General features: G+C 42.5%; 1 protein-coding gene across 1 annotated transcript in view; it reads right to left on the bottom strand.

The window, feature by feature from the left end:
- LOC146813455 (uncharacterized) overlaps positions 1–25,287 on the bottom strand; it is an 87,982-nt gene that overhangs the window by 15,357 nt on the left and 47,338 nt on the right. The window contains exons 5-6 of the mRNA XM_085620221.1: positions 18,496–18,570; positions 15,094–15,192 (exon numbers count right to left, since the gene is read on the bottom strand). Of these exons, the coding sequence (XP_085476347.1) occupies positions 15,094–15,192; positions 18,496–18,570 (174 nt within the window). The remainder of the gene's footprint in view (positions 1–15,093; positions 15,193–18,495; positions 18,571–25,287) is intronic.

Genomic DNA, 25,287 nt, shown 5'->3' with positions numbered 1-25,287 from the left:
TTTATTTAACATTAACTCATTAAGCAGCGAGTAGCTTGAGAACCTAGATAACCTGCATTAAAAACTGACCTGTGCAGAGAGTTCACAACCGCGGGTAAAGCCCAGACCCCAGCTCGTGGGGGAGCAGAAAAGAAGGAAGGGTTAGCGTGGACTGACCGTCCATGGTCTGGGTTTAAACATTGGTAGTCCACGAGGAAGGGTGAGCCTTGACGTCCTACCGATGCAATCGGAGGTATGGGGATCCGATATTGGCTGCTATGATAAGTGTGTCAACATACATGATACCCGGGAGCACATACTCAGCACATACTCTGCAATTCCACAGTCAGACCCAGTTATTTGTTGTAGTACAAAATGGTAATAAAAAAAAGGAAGAGGGGCACGATTTCAAGGATCTACAAACTTTTAGGAGAAGAATCTACCAAATGACAGTACGGATGAGCCTGCCTTGGAGATAGGGATCCCAGATAAGGAAAGGGGTAGGGTCTGGAGCGACACCCCGAAAAATCATAGAGGTATAACTTAAAAAAAGGCAGCCTGTAAAGTCCTCTAACAATGTTATGTGACTCAAAGAGCCCCCACCCACATATATATCCAGAACCAAACAACAAATGTTTGAGATGGGATACACAGCTAAGCATGATGCTACACATATGGTGGTAGTGTCAAAAACTGTCCTTATATTGAAAGAAGATCCTGAGTAACATCAAAGAGGTACTTGGCAAGCAGGTACCGTATGAACCAGGGCTGATATTGCTGGGCTTGTGGGTTGAGAGTTCAAACCAAGTGCATGCTTCACATAGAGCTCTCTTAATGCTAATGACTGGATCCACAAAGTCCCTTGTTGCTTTATACTGGAAGAAAAAAGAACTCGTAAGCATAATGCAGTGGTTCCACAAGTTACGACATGGCAATCCCCGGTCTTTGAAAAACTAATACATAGTCTGAGAGAAGACGATTTTTAAAGGAAGAAATGGAAATGACTACTTGATTATCTAAAGCATGCTTAACACTTTCAATATGTACCTGTTAAGTCTGAGAGCCCTGAAAGTATTTGAATACAAAACATTATTTACTGATAAAATATTAGACACTGAAAGCCTCAAAGGGCAATATGGATTGAACAATACTATCCAAGTACTCTTGCAGCACTGCTCACAGACTTTTCGAAGAATTAAAATAATCCAGCCAGTAGAGGGGTGGGGAAAAAGGGAGGTGGAGAGGGGTAGGGGGAGAAACATTTATACTAAAAGTGAGCTATCCTGTTTCTGGTTTAAAACTATAATAACTGATAAAACTTGGCAGGAAGAGAAACAGCCCTCATCAATGTAGACATATAAACACTGATAAATACCTGCACAGCCACAAACTAAAATGCCATTCAAAGAAAGGAAAGTGGGAGAGAATAAGCCATTTTTGTTTCTTTCTGGAGGGCAACACAATGTAACTTTGTTGAACAAGGCATCAGCAAAAAATACAGGTGTAAGATTATTCTGCCTGAGGTTTGTTGTTTAAGGTTGTCACTGAAATATTGTTTATTCATGCCTTTGTTTCCCCCACGTGTGTGTGATTTGATTAAAGTTCCAGGGTTTAGAAGCGTCTGATCTAAATATTTTATACACTGTAGAGAATCTGTGAATATTCAAATCACAGAATATCTTTGGCAGGGTTTAATTATTTCAGTAATTGGTGAAATGGCTGGCTCTTAAGAATCTTTGTCAATATGTACGGTCACATTTACCCAGTGTCAGAATGGGGGAAACCCTTTGATAACCAACCCCCTTTTGCAACTGATGGCAGGCCAACAGCCACGCACTTCAGGTTATAAATACTCAATGCACTATGCAGTGACGGGCACCTGTGAAAAGAGTGCTGTCCCCATGCTTAAAGCATCAAGTTTCAGGTGCCTAAGAATGTATCTGGTGTAATTCAAAATGTTATATGTTTCACAATGTACTATGCAGTTGGCAGGGTTGACTACCCCTACAATGTCATAATATTCAGTAAGGAGTAGGGATTGACTACCAACTGTGTCTGGGAATTTGTTTATTAAAATATTTGAATGTAACACTCTTACGTTTTTGATCCATCAATATAACCAGACAGAATCTTGACAAAGTGCATGTAAGTGGTAATGAGATGTGAAAGGGGATAATGAGAGGTGAAAGTGAGTGAGAGAGCAATATACTAACTTTTTTTATGCTCCAACCAGTCTAACAAAAGTCCATTGGACACAGTTCCTATGGGAGACACTACATGCCCTGTATCACTTTGTGGTAAATAATTTAATTACCGGTACTTAATTTGATGCGGAAAATTAATAAGAATAGCTCAGTAAAATAAGAGGCAGAATCCGTGGTATTAGAGATTCGGAACGGGCTTTATTCCAATAACAATTCGAATTGTTGGCTTCATATTCCATCACCACGGAGGTTCAGGAAGTGAAGGACCATACATTATTGACAGGTAATCATTTTTATAGAAGAGGCATTACAGTGAAACAGATGCAGGAGGCGTAACAGTTGATAACAGAGATAAAGATATACATGCGTAACTAAAATGGGTGTAACTAGGCGTAACTAAAGAACGTCATTAGGTATGATGTCACAAATGGGTGGTTCCATGAAAGAATTTCGCAATGTCAGCAAAAAATACTTGGCAGAGATGCGCGCGCAGCAGCATGACGTGTGATTTGACGTGCAACTAGGGGGAGAATGGGACTTGACATTTAGCTCTACATGTGGAGACAAAAGTCTGGGGTTATGTCAACCTAATCCCAAATCATATCTAATATCCTATGTTTGAAGAACTGTGTTATCCAAAAAGAGAGGTCTCTTAGGATAGAATCTTATTCTATACTGACTATACTGACTGTTAGTGCGTGTACAAGCGTCTAAGTGTCTACACTAGATGCGAGGGGGTAGGAATATTCCATGGTAACAGGGTTTATGAATTACTTGCATGAGGACAGCGAGGCCTGGCCCCTTTGCACGGTAGCTGGAGGAATGTTTACCTAAACTGCTAGACAGGAATGCATCGGATGAGGGGCGGAGGAGATAATCTTGAAGGTGAAGTACAGTTTTCTGGCAGGCTACGTGCTGGATCAGGCACCGTTAGCCGCGCATGGAGTAAGACAAAGTTCATGGTCACAGATGCAGGCTCAGACTGGAGCTTTCAGAGGCAGAAGGCAAGAAAAGGCTTGGTGGCAGAATCAAGGCCTACTCGCCTGGACTGTAAAATGGGATAAATGAACCATATAAAGCCGGTGGCCTTTCATACTTTAGGAATAGAATATCCAGCCCATTCATGGCGGATCTGAAAGAGGACATGTTGACGGTGGACGCACATGTGTTTGCGTCTTCATAACTGGAACTGGAGGGAACATACATGTACTTGTGACTTATACATGAAACCGTTGGGGTCCAAGATAGGGGACATAACCGACCATAAAAATCCATATTTCCACATTCCCTCCTTGTCCCCTACTGGCCCTTAGGAGATATCAATCTTCATCAATCCATCGATCTGTTCATATAACATCATTTGTTCTTCTTTCTTCTTCCGGGATCTCGAACGAAAACTTGGATGTGGGATACACGAGGTGGCACATAGACCACAAATCGCTGGCCCACATTGTAGACATAAGCAGCAACTGAATAGTATGAGAAAGCCAATACCTAGGAAGGATAGTATTCTCCATCCCCAGGCTGACAACACGCCCCAGAACCAACCGGACCAAGTCCAGGTGCCTGGACTCTGGTGTATCTGGCTTACAATCTTATGAAGGTGGGTTATGGCTTTATATACTGACGACGAATTTTCTGGTATGAAAATGCAACAACTTGATCCGATGACCCTACAAGCTCCGCCCCTATCGGCCAGGATGACGTCAAGGACAAGACGATTCTGAAGCACAACAATCCGCATAGCAGACTGCTCTTCTGTTAAATTGCCTAAGGCGGAAATAGTTTCGTTCACTACTGCTTCAAGGGTTCTGGTTAATCTACGTATCAACTTACTATTAGTGACTGTACCTATATAGGGGAAGAAACCTTTATTGAAATCTGTGTATTTTTCCCATGCTGTTTCAGTGGAATCGACTATTGGGAGATCTCTCTGCTGTCTATTGTGCACTAAATGAGTATTTCGATGATAATCAGGAGGAGCTAGGAAAACAGGTGGTAGGAGGAATGCTATGTAACAGGTACCATCCCAATCTAGAGGTAGGCGTATATATGCGGTCTGGCCACATATAAAGTAGGAATGACGAGAAGCTCTAAATGTAGACTTGCCTTGATCACTGAATTTTATCACAGTGGTGCATTTACTATGGCCCATGTGTATGGAGCCATTCTTTCTTATACATAGTTCCCCTTTTACTGGGAATACCGACATGGCGGGCAATATTGGTGTAGCTTCAGATTCAACGTTCAGGATCATGAGGTTAAGTGTAAAATTACCTAATCCATATACTTCATTTTCTAGATCAGTTCCTGTTCTTTTGGGAAGTCCCTCCTTGTTAGGGTAGCAGACTTTAAGCAAAACTAAGTTCAGGTTTCCCCATACCCAGTTGTCTTGATAAGCTACTGAGTTTGAATCCAAGGAATTAATTAAACTAAACCATGCTCCACAGGAGCCATTGTGTGTGAACGGATATGGAAAGAGGGGCAAAACTCCCTTATAGTTCTGATAGGGAGGGAGTCGGCCACATATCCAACAATTTGTAGCATTGCTAGTCTGATGGGAATGATGTAACATACTAATAAAAGTGTTATTGCGCAGCGCAAATCTATAGGACAACTCATGCGGGGGTAATTCACTAAAAGAATGTTCAGCAGTAACATTGTAAACATGTTTAGAAATAGGATAATATATGTGCAACAATATACTTGCAGCGATTATTAAAAGACATAAGAAAAACAAAATTAATAACGTCACTGTGCAATGACTACGCAGTGATTTACAGTACGCATGTTTTTTCAACTGCATCTTTCGGTTTCTTTCTCTATTCAGGTCTAGGGGATACATGTCAGAGACAAATTCGACCGATTCACCTTGGAGAGGACTTAAACAATCAAATTGTCTGACTTATTAGACCGTAATTTTAGTTTGTATAGTTCCTTATCGCTTTGTTCAACCAAAGGAAGCTTTGAGTCAATCGGTGAAGACACACGAGGTGTAACGTTTACATCAGACGGTAGTCCATGAAATTTCTTGATATGACTTGAATGTAACCATCCTTTGCGACCTTCGATCTTCACGGCTGTCCTCGTGGTGAGTAGTACAAGTTGAGGCGATTTCCACCTAGGATCCAGCTGAGTCTTCCGGTCAAAATTCCGCACTAACACCAGGTCCCCGGGAACTACGTCATGGGGTTTCACCTCGGTGTTGTCGGGAAAGGCTGCAGCTACCTGTGAACGACAAGATTGTAGTGCAGACATCAAGGAAGCCAGGTAATCTGTCAGCATATTACAGTCAACATCAGTTATTTTGCGTGGTATAGGCGTCCCCCACATATTTGGTGGTCTGCCAAAGATCACCTCATAAGGGGATAGCCCTGTTCGAGAGTGCGCTACCATTCTCATGTAAAAGAGTGCAACTGGTAAGGCTACTACCCAATCGACACCTTTCTGTCTACATATTTTGGACAATCTAATTTTCAGAGTTTGATTATGTCGTTCCACGAGACCTGCTGCCTCGGGGTGTCGGACACAGTGAAATCTCCATTGATAGCCTAACAAAAGTGAAACGTGTTTCATTAGTTCGGATGAGAACGGCTGGCCGTTATCTGAGTAGACAACACGTGGTAAACCGTACCGTGGGAAGAATTCTCGAACCAACTGTTTGGCAGTAGTCGGGGCAGTGTAATCTGAGACCGGGTAGGCTTCTGTCCAACGGGAAAGAGCACAAACAACTACAAGAACATATTTGAATCCTCGACATCGTTCCATCTGGATATAATCCATCTGGAGGACTTCAAAAGGGTGATCAGGAGGCTGAAATCCACCCTGTTCTACGGGAATGCTTTTACCTGGGTTAAACTGACAACAGATCATACAGGTACGAACTTTTTGTTTAGCTGCTGCTCGTAAATGTTTGTTGAACCAAATGTGTTGAATGCTGTCTAGCATAGCCTTTTCTCCTAGGTGCGCTGGACTATGTATTGTATTAATGATAACTTGAACCATAGAGTCGGGAAGAAACCATATAGATTTTTCCTTCGTCATCCATCCTTGATTCGTTTGGATCCCTCCTAATTCAGTCCATTTCTTTATTTCATCTGGTGTAGCATGTGTCTGTATGTCAATTACGTCAAGAGCGGGATCCTTAACCGTCATGCAATGTGTTGGTGTCAGAACTATTGTCTTTGTCATGTCAGATGTGTGAGTTTTATTCTGAGCAGTCTGTTTAGCTGTTCTGTCAGCTAGGTCATTGCCTTGGGAAATGATATCAGTAACTTTCGTATGAGCTTTAGATTTCATAATTGATATTGCAGTGGGTAGATGTATTGCATCTAATAAGGCATGAATGAGGGGTCCGTGCTGAATGTGGGCACCGTGAGAAGTTAAATAACCTCTCTCTCGCCACAGTACGCCGAAGTCATGTACAACTCCGAATGCATAACGTGAATCAGTGTATATGTTGACTTTCTTATTTGTGGCTTGAATACAGGCTTGTGTCAGAGCGATGAGCTCTGCTGCTTGAGCTGACAAGGTATTTATGCAATATGTTTCAATGACTTCAGTGTCTGTTGTGACTGCATACGCGGCCACTAGCTCTCCTGTACTTGTTCTCATACATGAACCATCTACATACAACGTCAGGTCTGGATCTGACAATGGGACGTCTGTCAAGTCTTGTCTGGGTTTCGTCGTGATAGTAATAACTTCAATACAATCATGTGCTAGTGGGTCTGTTCCGTTTACTGGCAAAAGTGTGGCAGGATTCAATGTACTACAACGTCTGATTTCTATGTGTGGCTGAAACAATGTCAATTCGTAACCGGTAAGTCTTGCTATAGTCAAGTGTTGTGTTTGCGTTCGGTTCATAAGAACCTCTACTGTGTGTGGTACTTGTACTGTCAATGGATGTCCTAACACTATGGCATCGCTTTGTCTGATTGCTAAAGCTGTCGCTGCCACTGATTTCAGGCACGCAGGCAGAGCCTGAGCTACGGGATCTAATGTACTAGAAAAATAAGCACATGGTTTGTGTGATCCTGCTTGTTCCTGTGTGAGTACTGACAAAGCAGTACCTTCGCGTTCTGTAACAAAGAGTGTAAACTGTTTACTGTAACATGGTGTTGCTAGGACAGGTGCTTGACATAAAGCTTTCTTTAGGCTTTCAAAAGCTTGTGTATGTTCCTGAGTCCAAGGGAGGACAGTCGATGTGGCCGCCTCCTGTGTTGTCAACTGAATGAGTGGTTTTGCTAGAAATGCATACTGAGGGATCCACTGCCTACAATATGAAGTGAGGCCTATAAAAGCCCGTACCTCCTTTTGTGTCTTGGGTATTGGCATGTTAGCAATTAACTGGATGCGATCTGACGTAAGCTGCCTTTCCTCCTTGGACAGCGAGTGCCCAAGGTAAACAACTCGCTGGACACAGAATTGCAGCTTAGAAGGGGACACCTTGTGCCCCTTTTCGGCCAAAAATTGTAAAACCGTCAGTGAAGCTTTTTCACATTCAGTTTCGCTTCTAGCGGTGATCAGCAGATCATCGACATATTGAAGCAGGGCAGTGTTGACTGGCATGTGGATACTGTCAAGTTCTCTTTTCAGTGCTTGGCTATAGATGCTGGGGCTTTCTGTGAATCCTTGAGGTGCGCGTGTGAATTTAAAGCTTCGTCCATTTAAACTAAATCCGAACAAGTATTGGCTTTCCGGATCTATTGGGACGCTGAAAAAGGCATTCTTGAGATCAATTACAGTAAAGAATGTTGCTTCGGAATCAATGGCTGTCAGTAATGAAGAAATGTCTGGAACTACGGGGTATTGTGGTACAATACATTTATTTAATTCGCGCAGATCAATAACCAATCGATATACTGGCGGGGCTTTTGGATCAGTTCGTTTAAGGATCGGAATTATCGGGGAATTACATACATTGGAGTCGGTTTCCACAACCACTCCTTGGGTAATAAGCTCGTCAATGATTTGCAGTAAAGCCACTACAGCATCTGGGGGTAACTTGTATTGTCGCATACGTGGTAGTACCACTCCTGTCTTTAGTGTGACTCGATATGGTGTAATGTTCATGCAACCAACATCTGTAGGGCCTTGCGCCCATAAATGTGTGGGTAAAGTCTGCAGTCGGTGATCCATGTCTCGGGACACATAGTGCCCTTTGAAATCACGTAAAAACAATCTTACTCCTTCCGGAGAACAACATATTATAGCTCCTAGAGCTTTCAATGTTTTTATACCTAACAGGTTTTCTGGACATGATTTAGTAAGCAATAAATCTGTAGTTCGTGTCAAGGGACCAATCGTAAGTGGAAGAGGCTGTGATACTTCGTTAATGATAGGTTTTCCTGAAAAACCAAGGGAAATATTCTGTGAGCCTGAGAGGGGTGCCCCTGGAACTTCACTATGTTTTATGGTTGTTCGGCTTGCCCCTGTATCAAGTAAAAATTTTCTATCCTGGCCTAATAGTTCACTGTGTACATAAGGTCCTTCTTGATCTACAGGGACCTCGATAAGGGGTAAGCCAACTTCCCTCTCTAGGGTGTTTCATGAGTATCGTTGATAATCAGGGTAGTCATACTGTGCGGTCTGGTACATCTGTCGTGTCGTTGTTGGTGTGGCAGCAATAGGCTGCGGTGGTGGAGCTGGCATAGACTGTTGCGGAGCTGGCATGGCCTGTGCATGCTGCGGGGCTCCTTGTTGGTTCTGATCCTGTCTAAGTGGCCGTGGTCTTTCTTTTGTATTACCTATGGCGATATTATGTTTTAAAACTGGACAATCGTGTACATAATGACCTGGCTGTTTACAATAGTTGCATGTCCCTTTTACAGAACCTGCTGAAACACTGGACTGTGTCATACCCTTTTTATGACCGTCAGCTGGAACTGTCTGGGAAACTAGCATTTTCATTTTCGTGTCTTTCATGCGTCTTTGTTCATGTTCTTGTTCCTCTCTAATTCTATTGTGATGGTACTGTAGCATTTGTAACATTTGTGACGGAGTGTTACCTTGCCAGGTACTCTCGAATTTCAATACTCTATTCTTAACTTGGGGCAGGGCATTTTCAACTAATTTTGTCACAAACAGATGTGGATACGATTCGCTACTTGCTTTTATTCCACTATTTATACCAAAACATTTTTCGAATCGGGCATAAAAATCACTAGTGTCTTCATCTTGCTTTTGTTTACAGGCTGAGATTGCACCCCAGTCTTCCTTTTTCGTAGTTAATAAACGTGGCAGTACCTGTACTAATAAACCTGGTAGTATTTTGGTCTTTTCCCCAAGCCCTAAACCTGGACCTCGAGCTGTTTCTTCGTTTTCTAATGCTGTCCAATCTATCTTTTGGTCTCCCACCTCCCAATCCTTTTCTTTGAGTTTTTCATAAATGCCCGCAGGCATTAATACCTTTAATATTTTCATAATGTCGGGATAGGTATACTCTCCCATGAGCAACATGTCTTTAATTTCACGGTGGAAACCCGCTGGGTCTTTGTCATGACTGGGTACCACTTTCTTCATTTCTAATAGTTCCATTTTAGATATGGGTGTGTATACAAACACACGTTTAAACTGATTGTCATCACCTTTTATCGGGTGGACTTCGCGTAAGGGATTCTGTCTATCCATATAATACGTCGTTCTTTCCTTGATGGGCAGTGAGACATGTTCGGGGCATACAAAAAGAATGTACTGCTTTCTGGATTCTAGTATTTCTCTAATTAACTCAGTACCTGAACCTCTCCATTTATTCGTGAGTAATTCAGTTAATATATCAGGTAAGGGACCAGGATCGGAGTGTTGGCTTTTATATAATATAAGGAGTTGTTGAATCATGTAGATACCAGCTAAACGCTGTTCATCTGGGGTGAGGTTCAAAAACGTGTGTGCTAGTGTATCATCACTATATTTTCCGGGACTGTCAACCCAGTGAACGGCTGACCTGGCTAATTCTTGTTCGTCCATAGAATCGAGTATATGATAACCCCTTCGTTCTCGGAGTAATTTGTCAGCGGCTTGGAACGAATGTTCGGGGGACCTTATATTTATTATAGGGGTTTGGAAATTTCTGTTATTTTCTGGACGTATCGGACGTATCGGATCAGTAAAGCATCTAGTATTATTACAAGATCTTCCTCTACCTACATAGGCCATGGTTTCTAACTGTCCTGTGGGCAGTTCTAATTCTTCCTCCTCCTCGTTTTGTTCAGGCTGGTCTACCGCCAATCTTTCTTCGTGTATTCGTTCTACTTCTTTGCGGATCTTTCGGCACATAGCTACTATACTTAATAGTCTATCATGTCTCCCCTCTGATATATTCCGACTCCATGTGGTAAGAATCCGCATTTCTTCCGGATTTACCCCTGGTCGGTCTTGATTTCTGATCACACAATTTATGAGGAAACGTAACAGTTCCCCCTTGTATCTCCACTTTCTGGTACTCCATGGCTCTATTAATACTTTCAGAATCTCGCCCTGACTGGACAAAGTGATATATATTTTCTAAATGTGTAGTCATTCCTGGTAGCCTCCCTAAATATATTGCAGCTCGTCGGATACGTAATGATGCCAGCAGCATTTCATCCTCTTTGCCGGGCACAGGGTCATATCTACAATCTACTAGAAGTTCCTTAAGCATGTCGGGAGTTACTAGTTTGGGCGTACGTTGGTGGGCTAATTCTTGAAAGGAAAGTTTATTTACTCTGGGTGGCGTGGAAAAAATGTTTGTTGTACCTCCTGTAGCACCGCCTGGGGTGCTGGATGTGAAAGGATTCGTTGAACGTGATATAGCAACCATAGGTGTGGGTACAGCTGTAGAAACAGATGTGCTTGCCGGAACTTGTGTCGGAGTTTGTTGTTGCGGAGGTACAGACGGAGGGTCTTGGCGTTGAACCCCCTCGGCAGGCGGTCTATGTGGTGCAGTATTAGCATACTCGGGAGCTGCGTCGTCTAAATAAGAGGAAAGGAAAACATCTTCTGCGGTTCTGGGATGCCCTTTGGGATGTGATTTTATCGGAAACAACGGAGGTGGCAAGTCTTTTGGTATCTCCGGAGTAGCCTTAGGTAACCCTTCGGCCAGAAGAGGATACATACCATTCATAAGGGCATTTCTTTGTCTGTCTACTTGTTCTGCTTTTGCTCGGGTACCTTCTTCAATTAATAGATTTTCTCGGACTTTATTTGAATTCTCCTTACTCTTCTCTTCCTGTCTGAGTGCTTTTTCTGTACGTCTATACGATTCTTTACGCCATAATTCAATGGCATCTTTCTGTGATTGTCTAGCTTTCTTTTTCCATAATTCTTCCTCTACTTTCATGATGCAATCTGCATCCCAGGTCCCAGCTGCGGGCCACCTCTGACTTTCTGGTAATTCCTTGGTGTAGTCTACCCATAAATCAAGAAATAATATGGCGTCTAGGCCATGTTTATGATACATGAAGTACCCTGGAGTGTCCCTAGGAGGAATGGGAACAGCTTCTTCGAGTACCCCTTTTCTAGTTTTGATCTGTATTAATTTCGAAAAGAGCGGCATATTGAGAACTGCTCTGATACCTAATTTTGAACACGTTTAATACAACAAAACACAATAATGAACAGTCATTCACACCACAATATGCAGAACGTATTTAAAACATTTAACATTTAACATTTAATGAACAACAATGATGGCCATTTAGGGATCTAGTCACTAAGCATAATACTCGGCACTAACTAGGTAATTCTGAATTATATACTAGACATACTAGATATACTGCTAAACAGTACAGATACACTGCTGAAACAGTGCAGACCGGATTTGTGTACCCAAACCCGTCTTGACCGGCACAACCTATGTGCACGTCAGAACGCCTCCCCGGCAATGGTACTCACCGGGTAGCTCGGAACGGAAGGCCTCGGAACTGAACTGAACTGGACTTGGACCGGACTGGACTCGACTCGACACTTCGGAACTTCGGAACCTGGTGGGCCTCTGTATACCTCGGATCTTGCTCTCTCAGCTAGGCTCTGGTCGGGATACTTCGCACTTCTCACCGCCTCGTCTGGGTGTTGATCGCAGCCTCAGTTACCCCCGCTCGGCAGGAGGGAGATACAGGAAATCCTGTGGGTACGCGTTGTTGTCCGTCCAGCTGTGGCAGGAGACCGGGTCTGCAACGCACCTCCGGCGCGTGAGATGAGAAAGTGTCCCTATTCGGGCGCCATATATGTGGTAAATAATTTAATTACCGGTACTTAATTTGATGCGGAAAATTAATAAGAATAGCTCAGTAAAATAAGAGGCAGAATCCGTGGTATTAGAGATTCGGAACGGGCTTTATTCCAATAACAATTCGAATTGTTGGCTTCATATTCCATCACCACGGAGGTTCAGGAAGTGAAGGACCATACATTATTGACAGGTAATCATTTTTATAGAAGAGGCATTACAGTGAAACAGATGCAGGAGGCGTAACAGTTGATAACAGAGATAAAGATATACATGCGTAACTAAAATGGGTGTAACTAGGCGTAACTAAAGAACGTCATTAGGTATGATGTCACAAATGGGTGGTTCCATGAAAGAATTTCGCAATGTCAGCAAAAAATACTTGGCAGAGATGCGCGCGCAGCAGCATGACGTGTGATTTGACGTGCAACTAGGGGGAGAATGGGACTTGACATTTAGCTCTACATGTGGAGACAAAAGTCTGGGGTTATGTCAACCTAATCCCAAATCATATCTAATATCCTATGTTTGAAGAACTGTGTTATCCAAAAAGAGAGGTCTCTTAGGATAGAATCTTATTCTATACTGACTATACTGACTGTTAGTGCGTGTACAAGCGTCTAAGTGTCTACACTAGATGCGAGGGGGTAGGAATATTCCATGGTAACAGGGTTTATGAATTACTTGCATGAGGACAGCGAGGCCTGGCCCCTTTGCACGGTAGCTGGAGGAATGTTTACCTAAACTGCTAGACAGGAATGCATCGGATGAGGGGCGGAGGAGATAATCTTGAAGGTGAAGTACAGTTTTCTGGCAGGCTACGGGCTGGATCAGGCACCGTTAGCCGCGCATGGAGTAAGACAAAGTTCATGGTCACAGATGCAGGCTCAGACTGGAGCTTTCAGAGGCAGAAGGCAAGAAAAGGCTTGGTGGCAGAATCAGGGCCTACTCGCCTGGACTGTAAAATGGGATAAATGAACCATATAAAGCCGGTGGCCTTTCATACTTTAGGAATAGAATATCCAGCCCATTCATGGCGGATCTGAAAGAGGACATGTTGACGGTGGACGCACATGTGTTTGCGTCTTCATAACTGGAACTGGAGGGAACATACATGTACTTGTGACTTATACATGAAACCGTTGGGGTCCAAGATAGGGGACATAACCGACCATAAAAATCCATATTTCCACAACTTCTCCTTCAAATTAAATATGTGCTTCAGAACAATCACCTGCAAAAATCAACGTGTAATGTAAACTCTGGAAAACACAGTTTGTGTCTAGTGTGGGGGTTAGGGGACTGAATGAACACAGTTTGTGTCTAGTGTGGGGGTTAGGGGACTGAATGAACACAGTTTGTGTCTAGTGTGGGGGGGTTAGGGGACTGAATGAACACAGTTTGTGTCTATTGTGGGGGTTAGGGGACTGAATGTACACAGTTTGTGTCTAGTGTGGGGGGTTAGGGGACTGAATAAACACAGATGAGCACGCATTTCAAAAGCTTTGGAAAACACTAAGAAAATACCACTGGAATTCACAAAAAATAGACAGTCCAATTATAAGTAGGGCTCCCGGTTTTATTGTATTTTTTAAAACATTTCCGTCTGTATTTATCCATATTCATTTTTTGCCCATTATATTGGTATTCATCCATATTTATTTTATGTTTTGAGAACAAATGGAGTCATAAAATGGTACATTTCCACTTTAATTTAACTGATAAACATGCAATCATTCTTTGATGAGCAGGGAAATGTAACAAAACAATACTCAGACAGGTAAATATTAGCATTATATACAAATATATGTTAACAAGTGCCTGCATTAAAGGAAACCTCCTCCTGTTTTTGAATCCCCATGGTATCTAACTGTTTAGCGGCTGGTCTGGAATTCATGAAGGACAAGACAAAAGACACACAAGAAGCACAATTTTCAGAATTTTTCAGCTTTTAAAAATAAATACAGACAGTAAATAGATTGCTGTCTGACTGTATGTATATGCAAAAATCAGTAAACATGGAAAACTGGAAGCCTTAATTATAAGGAATAATAGACGGTTACTAATTCGCAATAAAAAGACACTGAGTAAGATATTAAAACATTCTTGTTATAGGTTCTGAACTTACAATTTTCCTATCAAAATCAACCTTTATATAGGAAACACTCATTTGGCCTACAGATGAAATGTGAGCATTGAGGGCAAGATCACCATTGACTCGTAAATCCAGAGTTCTGGCATTAGGTTTTAAGGGTGGACAAGCCATCCGTTACCTTATGCCTGAGAAGAGAACTTGGATGGTCGAGATTTATTCGACGGGTGATTTGAGGGCGAATATGGATGATCAGAAGGACACAAAACATCTGCAGGGAAGAAATGTCATTTAGTAGCCAAGATGCAGACTTTGTAACCTGGGGACCTGGGTTTCAATACTGGCTCCACACTGAAAATAAAGTGACTCTGTGCAAACCATTCAATCTCCCGGTGCCGAAAACTGTAAATATTTGAAAGGTACCAGAGATAATACAACATTTTGCTGTCCTCCTGCACCCCCTCATCCCCCAAATAACGTACAGGGCTCCACTGCATCCCAGCTATATAAATACCAATACATACATTGATTAGCTTCAACAAGTGTTGTCAGTGTGGGCTTAAAAGTATGTAAAACCTTTCATTCCGCACCGCTAAGCGCTGTTTACTCACCTGTGGAGTTGTTTGTGCTTTTGTTTCTCTTGCTGCCTGGATCATCAATGCAATAGGGCTCTTCCTCGTCTTTTATAATGATTGAAATAGTTTCATGTCCTGCAAGACAAATATCAAATCTAAGTAAACTAGTAGAATAAACAAAAATACATAATAAACAAGTGAGATGATTTGTATTTAAAGGAGGATAAGTTTGGAGAGATTGTGGGTGGAGGCCATGGCGATGCGTGGGAGGGTGTGTGTATGTGTTTGTGTGGGCATGTATGTTGCCGCTGTTTACATTCCCTTCATATGCCCTTAGAATGAACAGGCATGTACTAAAGAAACACCTGGTTAGCTGCACAGCTTTATGAAGGAATTTTATCTGGAGAGATTAGAAAACCCCTTCTACAGAACCTTGTTTTTGAGTGGTATTTGGTAAAACGTTCAAAAATAAAATGTCGAACAAAAAGGTTTAAAAGACAAACGTTTGAAAGTAATTGAAAATTAAAGGGAATTTAAAATACAGTTTAGGATCCCGATGAGGATCAAACTTTAGGTAAGGTTTATGGTTAGTGTCATGGTCTGGGTTAGTATTTTGATTAGATGTAGTGCTAGGTTTAAGGACTAAGTCGAAGTTAGTTTCAGTGTTAGGGTTCTGGCCAAGGCAACTGTAGGATTAGAGCCAGTGCAGAGGTCAGGATCAGGGTTTAGGATTGTGGGTGGGGGCTATGGTGATGCGTGGGTGGGGGCTATGTTGATGCGTGGGTGGGGGCTATGTTGATGCGTGGGTGGGGGCTATGGTGATGCGTGGAGGGTGTATGTGTGTGTTTGCACGTGCATGTTGCCGCTGTTTACATTCGTATCCTAAGTCCTTAGAATGAACAGGCATGAACAAAATGGATACCTTGTTGAAGGTAGCTGGCTCTTTTATTGTACACCAAAAAGAGGTATACTGTGTAAAGAGTCCAGGTATTCCCTTACTCGTGGACAGGAGCTTGCTCTACCAACCCTAAGGTGCTCTTTTAGGGCAGACTTAAGCTGATCAGAGAGGAGTGCTAGACTTCTGCAAAATACACACACAGTCAATAAACTATGCACACCACTCAATAAGGAGATCCACACCAGTTCATGAAAATAACACTTATTTTTATATATATTTAGGCATCAGAATCAATATGATCAGGTAAGTATGTTTTGAGATGGAAATGTTTTAGGTTTTGAAAAATTGACACTGCAATTTTCTGAGGCTGCAATGTTATTCTACGAGAGGAAAAACAAATGCGGCATAGAGACAGAGTACAGAGACTTACGAGACCTATCTCCTGGACTTAAGGTGAGTATGGGGCAAGGGCCATGGCAGCACCAAGAGGTGAAACTTTGCAGCACTGGGGCAGCCAGGTGCAGAGATTTAATACAGTGTCGGTGCCCAACGTTAGTCTATGGGGATCATAGGGTTGCTCTGGAGTGTTATTTTCTGTCTCTATAGGACTACTTGACCCTCAACACCTATGTTTCGAATCAAAATTAAGTACATAGGTCTCGTGGTTCATGAAATATTCACTGCAACACATCTGCCATTTTTAGAAATGTTGTCCAGAAACATTCGGTCCAAATTAACAATGTCTACTCAAGCTAAATTACTTCAGCGATACAAAAACACAAATCAAAAATTAAAATCTCTGGACAACAATGTGTTTATGCAGGCATATCAAGGGGCCAGGACTATAATGTGCCCTAGGGTGCATGAATTAATAAATCCAACTCTGGAATCAGTGTGGGAAAATTAATATGAGATGTTTGATACCAAACATCTCTGTTTTCAGTAAGCCGTAATGTAGCTGGGAAACTCGTTTTTACCAGGGTCCAGCATATGATCTCAAAAGAGCCTCCCTGTTCACTTGTACGGGCAGTGATTGCACTGACCAGCACAGGGGCATATCTGCTCATGCAGATATGTCCTCAAATGTAATATTCAGCACACCACCTTAGGGCTGTAAAGCCTGCTGTAGGGGTGACTTACAAATATTACATGCAGTGTTAGCACACACTTGTGAGCGATGTCCCCTATGTTGTGTTTTAACTTTTTAGAACATCTAGTCACGCCATCTGCAATGGCAGTCTGTGTAAGTTTGGTGCTGGGTCCCTCAAAGTGGCACAAGATATGCTGCAGCTCTTAGCGACCCTCTTTAGTACCTATGCCATAGGTCCCACTTACTAGGGACTTACAGAGGTGCTAAAGACCTGGCCACTTGGAGATTAAGTGACCAGTTGTCTTGTTTTGGGAAAAGACTGCCACTGGGGACCTGGTTAGAAGGAACTCAGTGCATCAAACACCAGGCAAAAAGTGGGGGACAACTGCAACGAGGACCCAGTTTCCTACGCTGGCGAGTTGAGCAGCTTTATGAAGGAATGTTGTGTGTTTGAAGAGATTAGATGACCACTTGTACAGAACCTTGCTATGGAGCGATATTTGGTAAAAGGTTTGAAAATAAAATGTAAAAAAAAAAAGTTTAAACTACAAAAGTTTGAAAGAAATTGAAACTTAAAGGGAAAGTAAATCAGTTTTAGGGATTTGGCTTATAACAGTGTGAATGTGTTGTGTCATTTTGGACTTGTATTTTGTAACTCATGGTTAATGCAAATAAGGGTGTGTGTGAAGTTTTTTATTATGACCTAGAACTTTAAAATCCAGGTAGGAGAAGTCGTATGGAGAGACCTAAAGAAACAATAGGTGTGAAGGCATGCTTCAACGGACCTTTTGAAGTGCTGGAAAAGGTTCTATGAATATCTGGCCACACTGTAAAATCTATGAAAGAACATAACTCATATGTAGCTAATTCTGTCCGGTGCCAAGGAACATAAAACAAAGCAAATGGGGAACCTGATCAAGGAAGCGGAGCATTAGGCCAATATTTGCCTCTTAGTGGATACTTTCAAGAGTTAAATTTTAGACTCAAAAGTAGCGCACCTGCCATAAGACATTACTATCCTAACCAATAAAGCTAAGCGAGTTGGAAAGAAAGTGCCTTTGCAGTGAAGGTGTGCCCTAGAACTGCCCCAATTAGGGACTGGGATATTCAATTAAACAAATGGCAAAGACATTTATAGTTTTGTTTGAACTCCAGCTCACCAAGATATCATGTATAACCAAGAGAAACCGATAGGCACGCCTACGGTCTTATTTCTCAACCAAGTGCCAGCAGAGTATAAACTTAAGAGCAGATTTTAATCTCTCTGAGGGAGGAAGTAATCAATCGAGGACCACCTCTGAGAGTGAAACCTCTGCGAGATGCTAAGATTAGAGCACACACTAAAGAGTATGAGACGTATCAAAAGAGCAGCACACTGCAACATGTTGAGAAGATATATAGTCCCCTTCAACCTCAGAACTTTGTGAACTAACGAGCAGTCACATCTCACCTGAGTTGGTATCAATATTGCTTTCCCGTACTTCTTTCCCAAGGTGATCAATGAAAATTGAAGCTGGGTCCTCGTCTTTCCTCAAGCACATTTCAAGATTGAGAAAGAAAAAAGATCAACCATACATTGCAAGTTAAAATTTCAAAGTGATTCAGGAAGGAAACATACCCAGTTTAAACCAAGCACAAATACGATATTAATCAGTTATAGATTCTTCCCAATTATATTGGAACCTTATGATCCCAGCCATTTCAAATACATATTGGAAGTGTAAAATGTATATATTTATGTTTTTTAAGCACACAACTATGGAGAGCTTATCTTAAAAGTCTTAGAATGACAAAACAAACTGTTTCAAAATAAAACACCCAACAGACTAACCACTCAAAAACAATGAGACCAGATATCATATCCTATCAAAATATGGTTCCCCCAGTTCTGCACAAAAGAGCATTCCAAGAGCTGAAAGCATTATAGAAAGAGCATAAAACATACTATAACATACGGTAGCTTAATGTAACATGATATTGCATTTGATACATCTATGAGGAGTGTTGGTCGACAGTAGACATGCTGGGTTTCCTGAACGCAAGGTTACATGAACAAACTACTATTCTAACTGCCTGTCTCCTAAGAGTTGCAGACTCATGTTTCTGCCGAAGCGTGCCCCTTACCACCAAAGTAATCGCTGTGAAGCAACGCATTCCCCCATGACGCCCTTCCGGCAAGCCGTGATCGTCCGCGACCATGACTCATCTAAAGGACCCTTTGGCATTTAGATTTCTACTCGTGTCTTGCCTAGTTCCCCTTGCACTGTATGTTGCTCACGGTTTCTGAAATCCAATTCATCCTGCTAATGGATGCCTGATGACCTTATTCTCCTTTGCCTGAAACCGGCTCACACATAATCGAGACCTATGCTTAGCACATAGTTCATCAAGACACTCTTTCCACCTTTGAGCTTACCAAGCATTTCTCCCCCTTTCGTTTTAGAATTGTTTATCTCCTCCTTGTTATTTTCCTTCTGTTATAAAATCCGACCAGCCTCAAACAGTGCATTAGACAGCATAGCAATCCTGAGCACTAAGAACGCGTGCTTAGCAACAACTATCTGACTATGTATGTCACTATAACTCACTGTCAGCCTCTCCGAGTTGTTATGTATTAAAACTGTTTTGTACACTAAAAAATGTTTAACAAAATATTCATAATAATGTTTTTAAAAAGGACTACAAGAAGAAGCTACATTTTTGCCAATGACCGATCGGCAAGCATCTTGTCAAAACCAACGTGTGTCAGCAGTGTGCCATAAATGGCTCACTGGAAGGACGTCCACATGTCTGGATTAATCTCAAGCTGTGCAAACCTTTCCTTGATAGGGGTAAATTGCCAACTTCTAGATGATGGCTATCTGAGTGCTCGGTCACATGTGCACCTGGGCAAATTTTCACTTAGGCTGCGTAGTTTGGCAATTTCAGGGAATTCTGTATTTCTCGAAAAAGTGTCAAGTTCCCCCGTGTTTACCCTCTGTGGCATGGTTAAAATTCAACAAGTTCCTGCATTCTGATGTCCCATCTAAAATGGACGCACCATCAGGCTGCGGGGATTGCTTTGACTCTGTTGCTATTCCTTGTCTTCATCTAGGGAACTTCCAAGGTCATTACAGGGACTCCGCTAAAGAAGGTGTGTGGTGCAGCAAAGAGCAAGTGCTCTCCCTGCGTGGCAGCCGGAAAATTCACTCCGTGCTACAGGCTGGCATTTCCACACACGTTTTCCTTTAAAAAAATTTGCCAGCTTCACATTTCATGAATCTGGCATTTTTTGTGTTTTTTTTTTTTTTTTTTTAAATCGGCGAGAGATTAGCCTTTACAGACATAGTAATAGGCAGCATTCAGTCAACGGATGGTTCAATAGTTAAACAACACTTTTCTACTGAGGAGAACGTACTCACTATAGTTGAATGCAGTATTTTTCTTATAGGGTTGTACATACACTTTAGTTTTTTTTTTTAATTATAAGGAGTAGTCTCTTTTTTTAAATTGACATTTTAAAGTGCACTGTGCTTTGTATACAAATGTCAAGTGCATTTAGCACATCACATACCAATCCCATCTTTCTGAAAGTTCCCAGGACCTGTTGAGAACTACAACAAATCGTCACGCTAAATGTCGGCTGTTTGTTCTATGCGCAGTAACTGCTCATGTTACAAGTGCCCTGCAAGAATCTTTGGTAACCCTTCAGCTCCCTGAAACCCTAAACTTCCACCTCCAAAGTAACTGGCGTGCTGGTAATTCTAGGGGTGGGGAGCATAGCTGCGATCACGTGTTTTTGGGAATAACCCAGTATCCCTTCATGAGACTGTCTGGTAGGTGCGGTATCATGGAGTGGTATCTGTGCTGTACTCATAACTCTGATGCGCCAGTAACTAGGATTACCGTGTCAGTCAGAACCCTGGGGCCATTCGAGCGGAGGGCGTTACGTCTTTGTACTGATCAACTGTTCATTTTCAGAGTAAAACGCAGCTGCATGCGCAGAGGATGAAAAGTACAAGGCATCTTGCTGGTAACAATAGTGGGTTTGCTTTGGTAGTTAGCTTGACATTTTGAGCACATCCCGCCATCTAATGCTTAAGTAAGAAAAATCTACTTTTTGTGTCAAACATTTGCATTGGCGGTATTAGCAATACGTGTGCCTATAACAAAACTCTATGATGTTAACTTCTGCGCCACAATGCATAAGGTCAGCGCCATCCTTAGAGGACTTTATAACTTTTCCAGCCTCGTGGAGATGAGCAGTGCCACACAGGCAGCTCTCTGATTATTCAAGACTTACAACTATAGGTATAGGTAAGACTCAGCATAAATCTATTACAGATTAGCATGTTTCAAAAAATAACCAATCTTGTTCCCATAGTGGTGGGTTTGAGGCTCCAGTTATCGAATAAACTCTTATCTACCACTTGTCCCACATGCGATTGTCTCAAGGGCTGGGCGAAGTAGTAGCTCTTCTCATGTTTGCATTGGCTGCCTGAGAAAAAGGCAACTTTTTCCTGTACACTTCTGATATGTGGGCGGTAATTAATGCCTTTCAGAATCATTCCCAAGGAAGAAAGAAATAATGAGGATCAGAAACTCTGGAAGTTGGAGCAAATGTTCAGAAGAGGCAAAAGGTAGGCACCGAACCCTCCCAGACCGGATGGAGCAGAAGCCTCGCTGAACCCAGAAGCGGGCTAGAAGAAAAAGGGAAAATCTGTAGAGACAAAAAAAGCAACTGGCAGAGCGATGAGCCGGAGACAAAATGGACTTGGAATGCATTACATCACATCTTCTCCCAGAACTGGACTCTTGAGAAATGCAAAAAACAGGAAGTGATGTCAGGGGAAATGTATTAGCAACCATCATGGATTGGGACTTCTCCATAAACTGTATAGAAGTCTTCTAGATAGAATTGTGCTGAGATGCACTTTCTTTCATCATGGTTGTCTACTACTGAACAGAATGTTGTGAAAACTGCTGCTGCTGAATTTATGTCAAAAGGCAAATCTGTGAACCATATGTGAGCAATATTTTGCCCCAAGATGAATCGAAAATATGCGGATTTCAAATTGATCTCAGTCATACATTTGCCTTCTTCTGCAGCAGGGTTGCAGGACGAGTCTGAATTCACCATGTGACGCTCCTCTTTTAAACACCGTTCTTTGGGATCAGGAGGCTTCATGGCATGGCATGTTTCTCATGACACTGGTCTGGTATTTGGAAATGCACTGAACAGAACACAGTGGCGCAGCCCTCGGCTTCCATTCAGGTGGAGTATCTCGATCACCCCCTGGCTCGGAGGGGATGCTGTTCAGGCATTGCTTGTTGGGGTGTATCCCATTTTCTGAAAAGAAGGAAGGGGATGCCTGTTTTTAAACACAAGGGCACCTGGATATACAAAGAGACTTGTAGCGTTGTACTGCTGCAGATAAAGTCACTCAACTGCTGGGTAGATGTCAACTAGGATGGGAGCGTTAACTGATGACGTCCTCATGAAAAAAATGACAAAACAATCAGTAAGTCAGACTGGAAAAGGGCAAAACGTATAGATGCCACTTTTACAGGTACATTTTAGCGTCTGGGTTGGGTGTTGGTTTCATCGTAAAACCATAGTTAATGATTTATGGCAGGCGTATTTACTTCTAGAATGTGCACTTTGCTCAGTGGCGAAATAGTGAGTCATATAAAGCGCACTCTGTGTAAACAGGTCATAAAAAACTTTGCTTGTGGCGGAGGACTAGCTAGAATGAAAACCTTGACAAACAAAACAGTAAAACAGCTTCAAACTTATACACATACTTTCACCAAAATTAGCCTGGAATAAACTGCTCACAGAGCCTCGTGATTTTTCAAATATTTTTTTAAAAACTACCTTTCAAAGAAATGGTTTTGAATTTCTCACCTAAATCCTCTTCCATTTTAGACCATAATGAGGCTCCACAATCTGCAACAACCTCAGGGCCTGTGTTCCCGGAAACTACATCTACAGGACTCAGCATTGTCTAATCTGCGGCACAGGAACATAGTGTTTAAGAACTGTTGCGCACTTTACCTCAGGCTCAAAACATATAGGGAAGAAGAGGTCTTCTGACCCAAGCACCGACTGCTGATCCCAAACCTTGCAGGTGGGTCTTTACGAGAGATTGGTCTTCGGATATCTGACCCTGGACTAAACTTGAGGCTCAAACTGGACATCTACAGCAGGACATGCATTGTATGCTGCAGCAAAGCCCCCCTTTTGACCAACTTTCCCTGGTGTCTGATGCAATATTGCCAGAAGTGCTCTGGGTTCCTGCTATCCAGGTCCCCGGTGCCAGATCTCTTTCCCTAAACTGTAGAACTGTTCCCCCAATGGGCCAAACCTTTAACACAACTGTAAGCCTCCTATAAATGTACCCCCGATACCCAGGGCCAGGAGGCTTAAGAGGGGGCCCAAGGGCTGCAGCAAGTGTTGTGCCACCCCAGGGGATCCCTCCCCAAACTCACGCAGACTGCGTGTCTTGGTGCAGATAAAAGTGAGGACACGACATGGCACACAGCCATGTATGCCATGCCTGCAGACATTGCAAGCAGTATAGGTACGTCACCCCTACAGCAGGCATTACAGCCGTAAGACAGGGTGCACTATACTACATTTGTGGGCATAGCTGCATGAGCAAATATGTCACTTTTAGGTCTAAGTTAATTCTTATGCAAAAAGAACAACTGCCGTGGCACCAACCCTGCCAGTCTGCCTGTTGTTGATGACCCATCCTGCCGCTGTTCTGCCCTCTTGGACTGCCAGCACTTCAAGGAGAGACCAGCATCTCCCGTGAAGTAGCAGAGCTTCTTCCTCAAACCCTGCAGGCACCCAAGAAGGACCGCAAGGACTCCAGACCGCAAAACCCCGATACCGGAAAACACCACTGCACCTGTGCCCCTAGCCTGAGTCAAAGGGGGCCAACAAGGTCCCGAGACCCTCCATAGTCCACCCCCGCCTTGAGTTTGCCCAGACTGGATTCCCAGTCACTGTGAGAAAGTGGCTCTGTATATACTGTTCCCAACTAGGTACAGGGTGCACAGAGTCCACAGTGCCCAGAGGTTTGGCAGAGGCTAAAGTTAGATATAACCTTACTCTCTAAAGTGGTAGCTTGGTTGAGCAGTAAGGCAGTATCAAAGGACAGTGTAAAGCATTTGTTGTACACACTCAGTCAGCAAATGGTCTCACACGCTCAATAACTGAACTCTAGGCCAATGGTTTATATATAAAAAATATATGCTTGTTTTATATTAGAGCCAACAATAGGTATTAAAATATACTTTCTCAGAATGAGATGCTTTATATAAATACTTTTGCAAGATGTAATTGACTTTTGTAAACAGTTACAAGTGGTTGCAATAGGCAACACTATTTTAAACACAATAATGCATTGAGTTCAATGGAAGTTTCATGTTATTTGCCACAGATTACTTTTAGGATTACTTTTGGAATTCCAGGACTGGATCCTAGATTCAGTCCTGGGTCAGTACTCAGAATCAAGTGATGAAAGTCGACTTAATTACTGTAATGATTTTGAAACAATATTTAGCTATTTTAAAAGTTGACACTTAGAAAATATTTAAAAGAAAACAGTCAATGATTCCCTATGGAAGAAAATTCAGGTTACAGGTACAGTATGTTCTCGTTACTTTTGTAATCCAGTACTGGGTGCCTAGACTCAGTACTGGGACCTTTATCCAAAACAGGTAAGTAATTACGTTTTCAGATATTTTACGATTTTTGAAGAATATTTAAAGATTTCAGAAATCGACATTTCACAGAAAAACAGTCAATGGTTTCCTACGGAAGAAAATTGAGTTAAGGGTAAGTACAGTTGTAGGTATTTTTCAGAGTCAGTGCTGGGTACCAAGATCCAGCACTGGGAGCTCACCTAAGAGCAGGTGAGTAATTTCGTTTTCGTTACTCGGCTGATTTTTGGTGAATTTTTTAAGATTTGAAAAGTCCACACTTAGAAGAAATTTCAGGAAAAAGCCAGTCAATGTTACCCTATGAGGAAAATAGAGTTTGCGGTTTAAGGGTAAGCACTCGACTGGCAGAGTTGAGGTTCTGGGCATAGACTCAGGGGTCCCCCAGGGTCAGGTAGGTACAGTTGGTTCACCCTCAGCGGCTCTAGGGCGGCCGGGTGCAGAGAGAGTTAGGCCCAATGTTATCCTATGAGGGATAGGGGGGCCTTGATTGGTGGCTGCTGACTGGCAAGCCACGCGGCTGTGGGAGCTG

The sequence above is a fragment of the Triturus cristatus genome, chromosome 7, assembly GCF_964204655.1.
Source record: "Triturus cristatus chromosome 7, aTriCri1.1, whole genome shotgun sequence".
NCBI lineage: Eukaryota > Metazoa > Chordata > Amphibia > Caudata > Salamandridae > Triturus > Triturus cristatus.
This window is presented reverse-complemented; position numbering and strand designations above follow the sequence as displayed.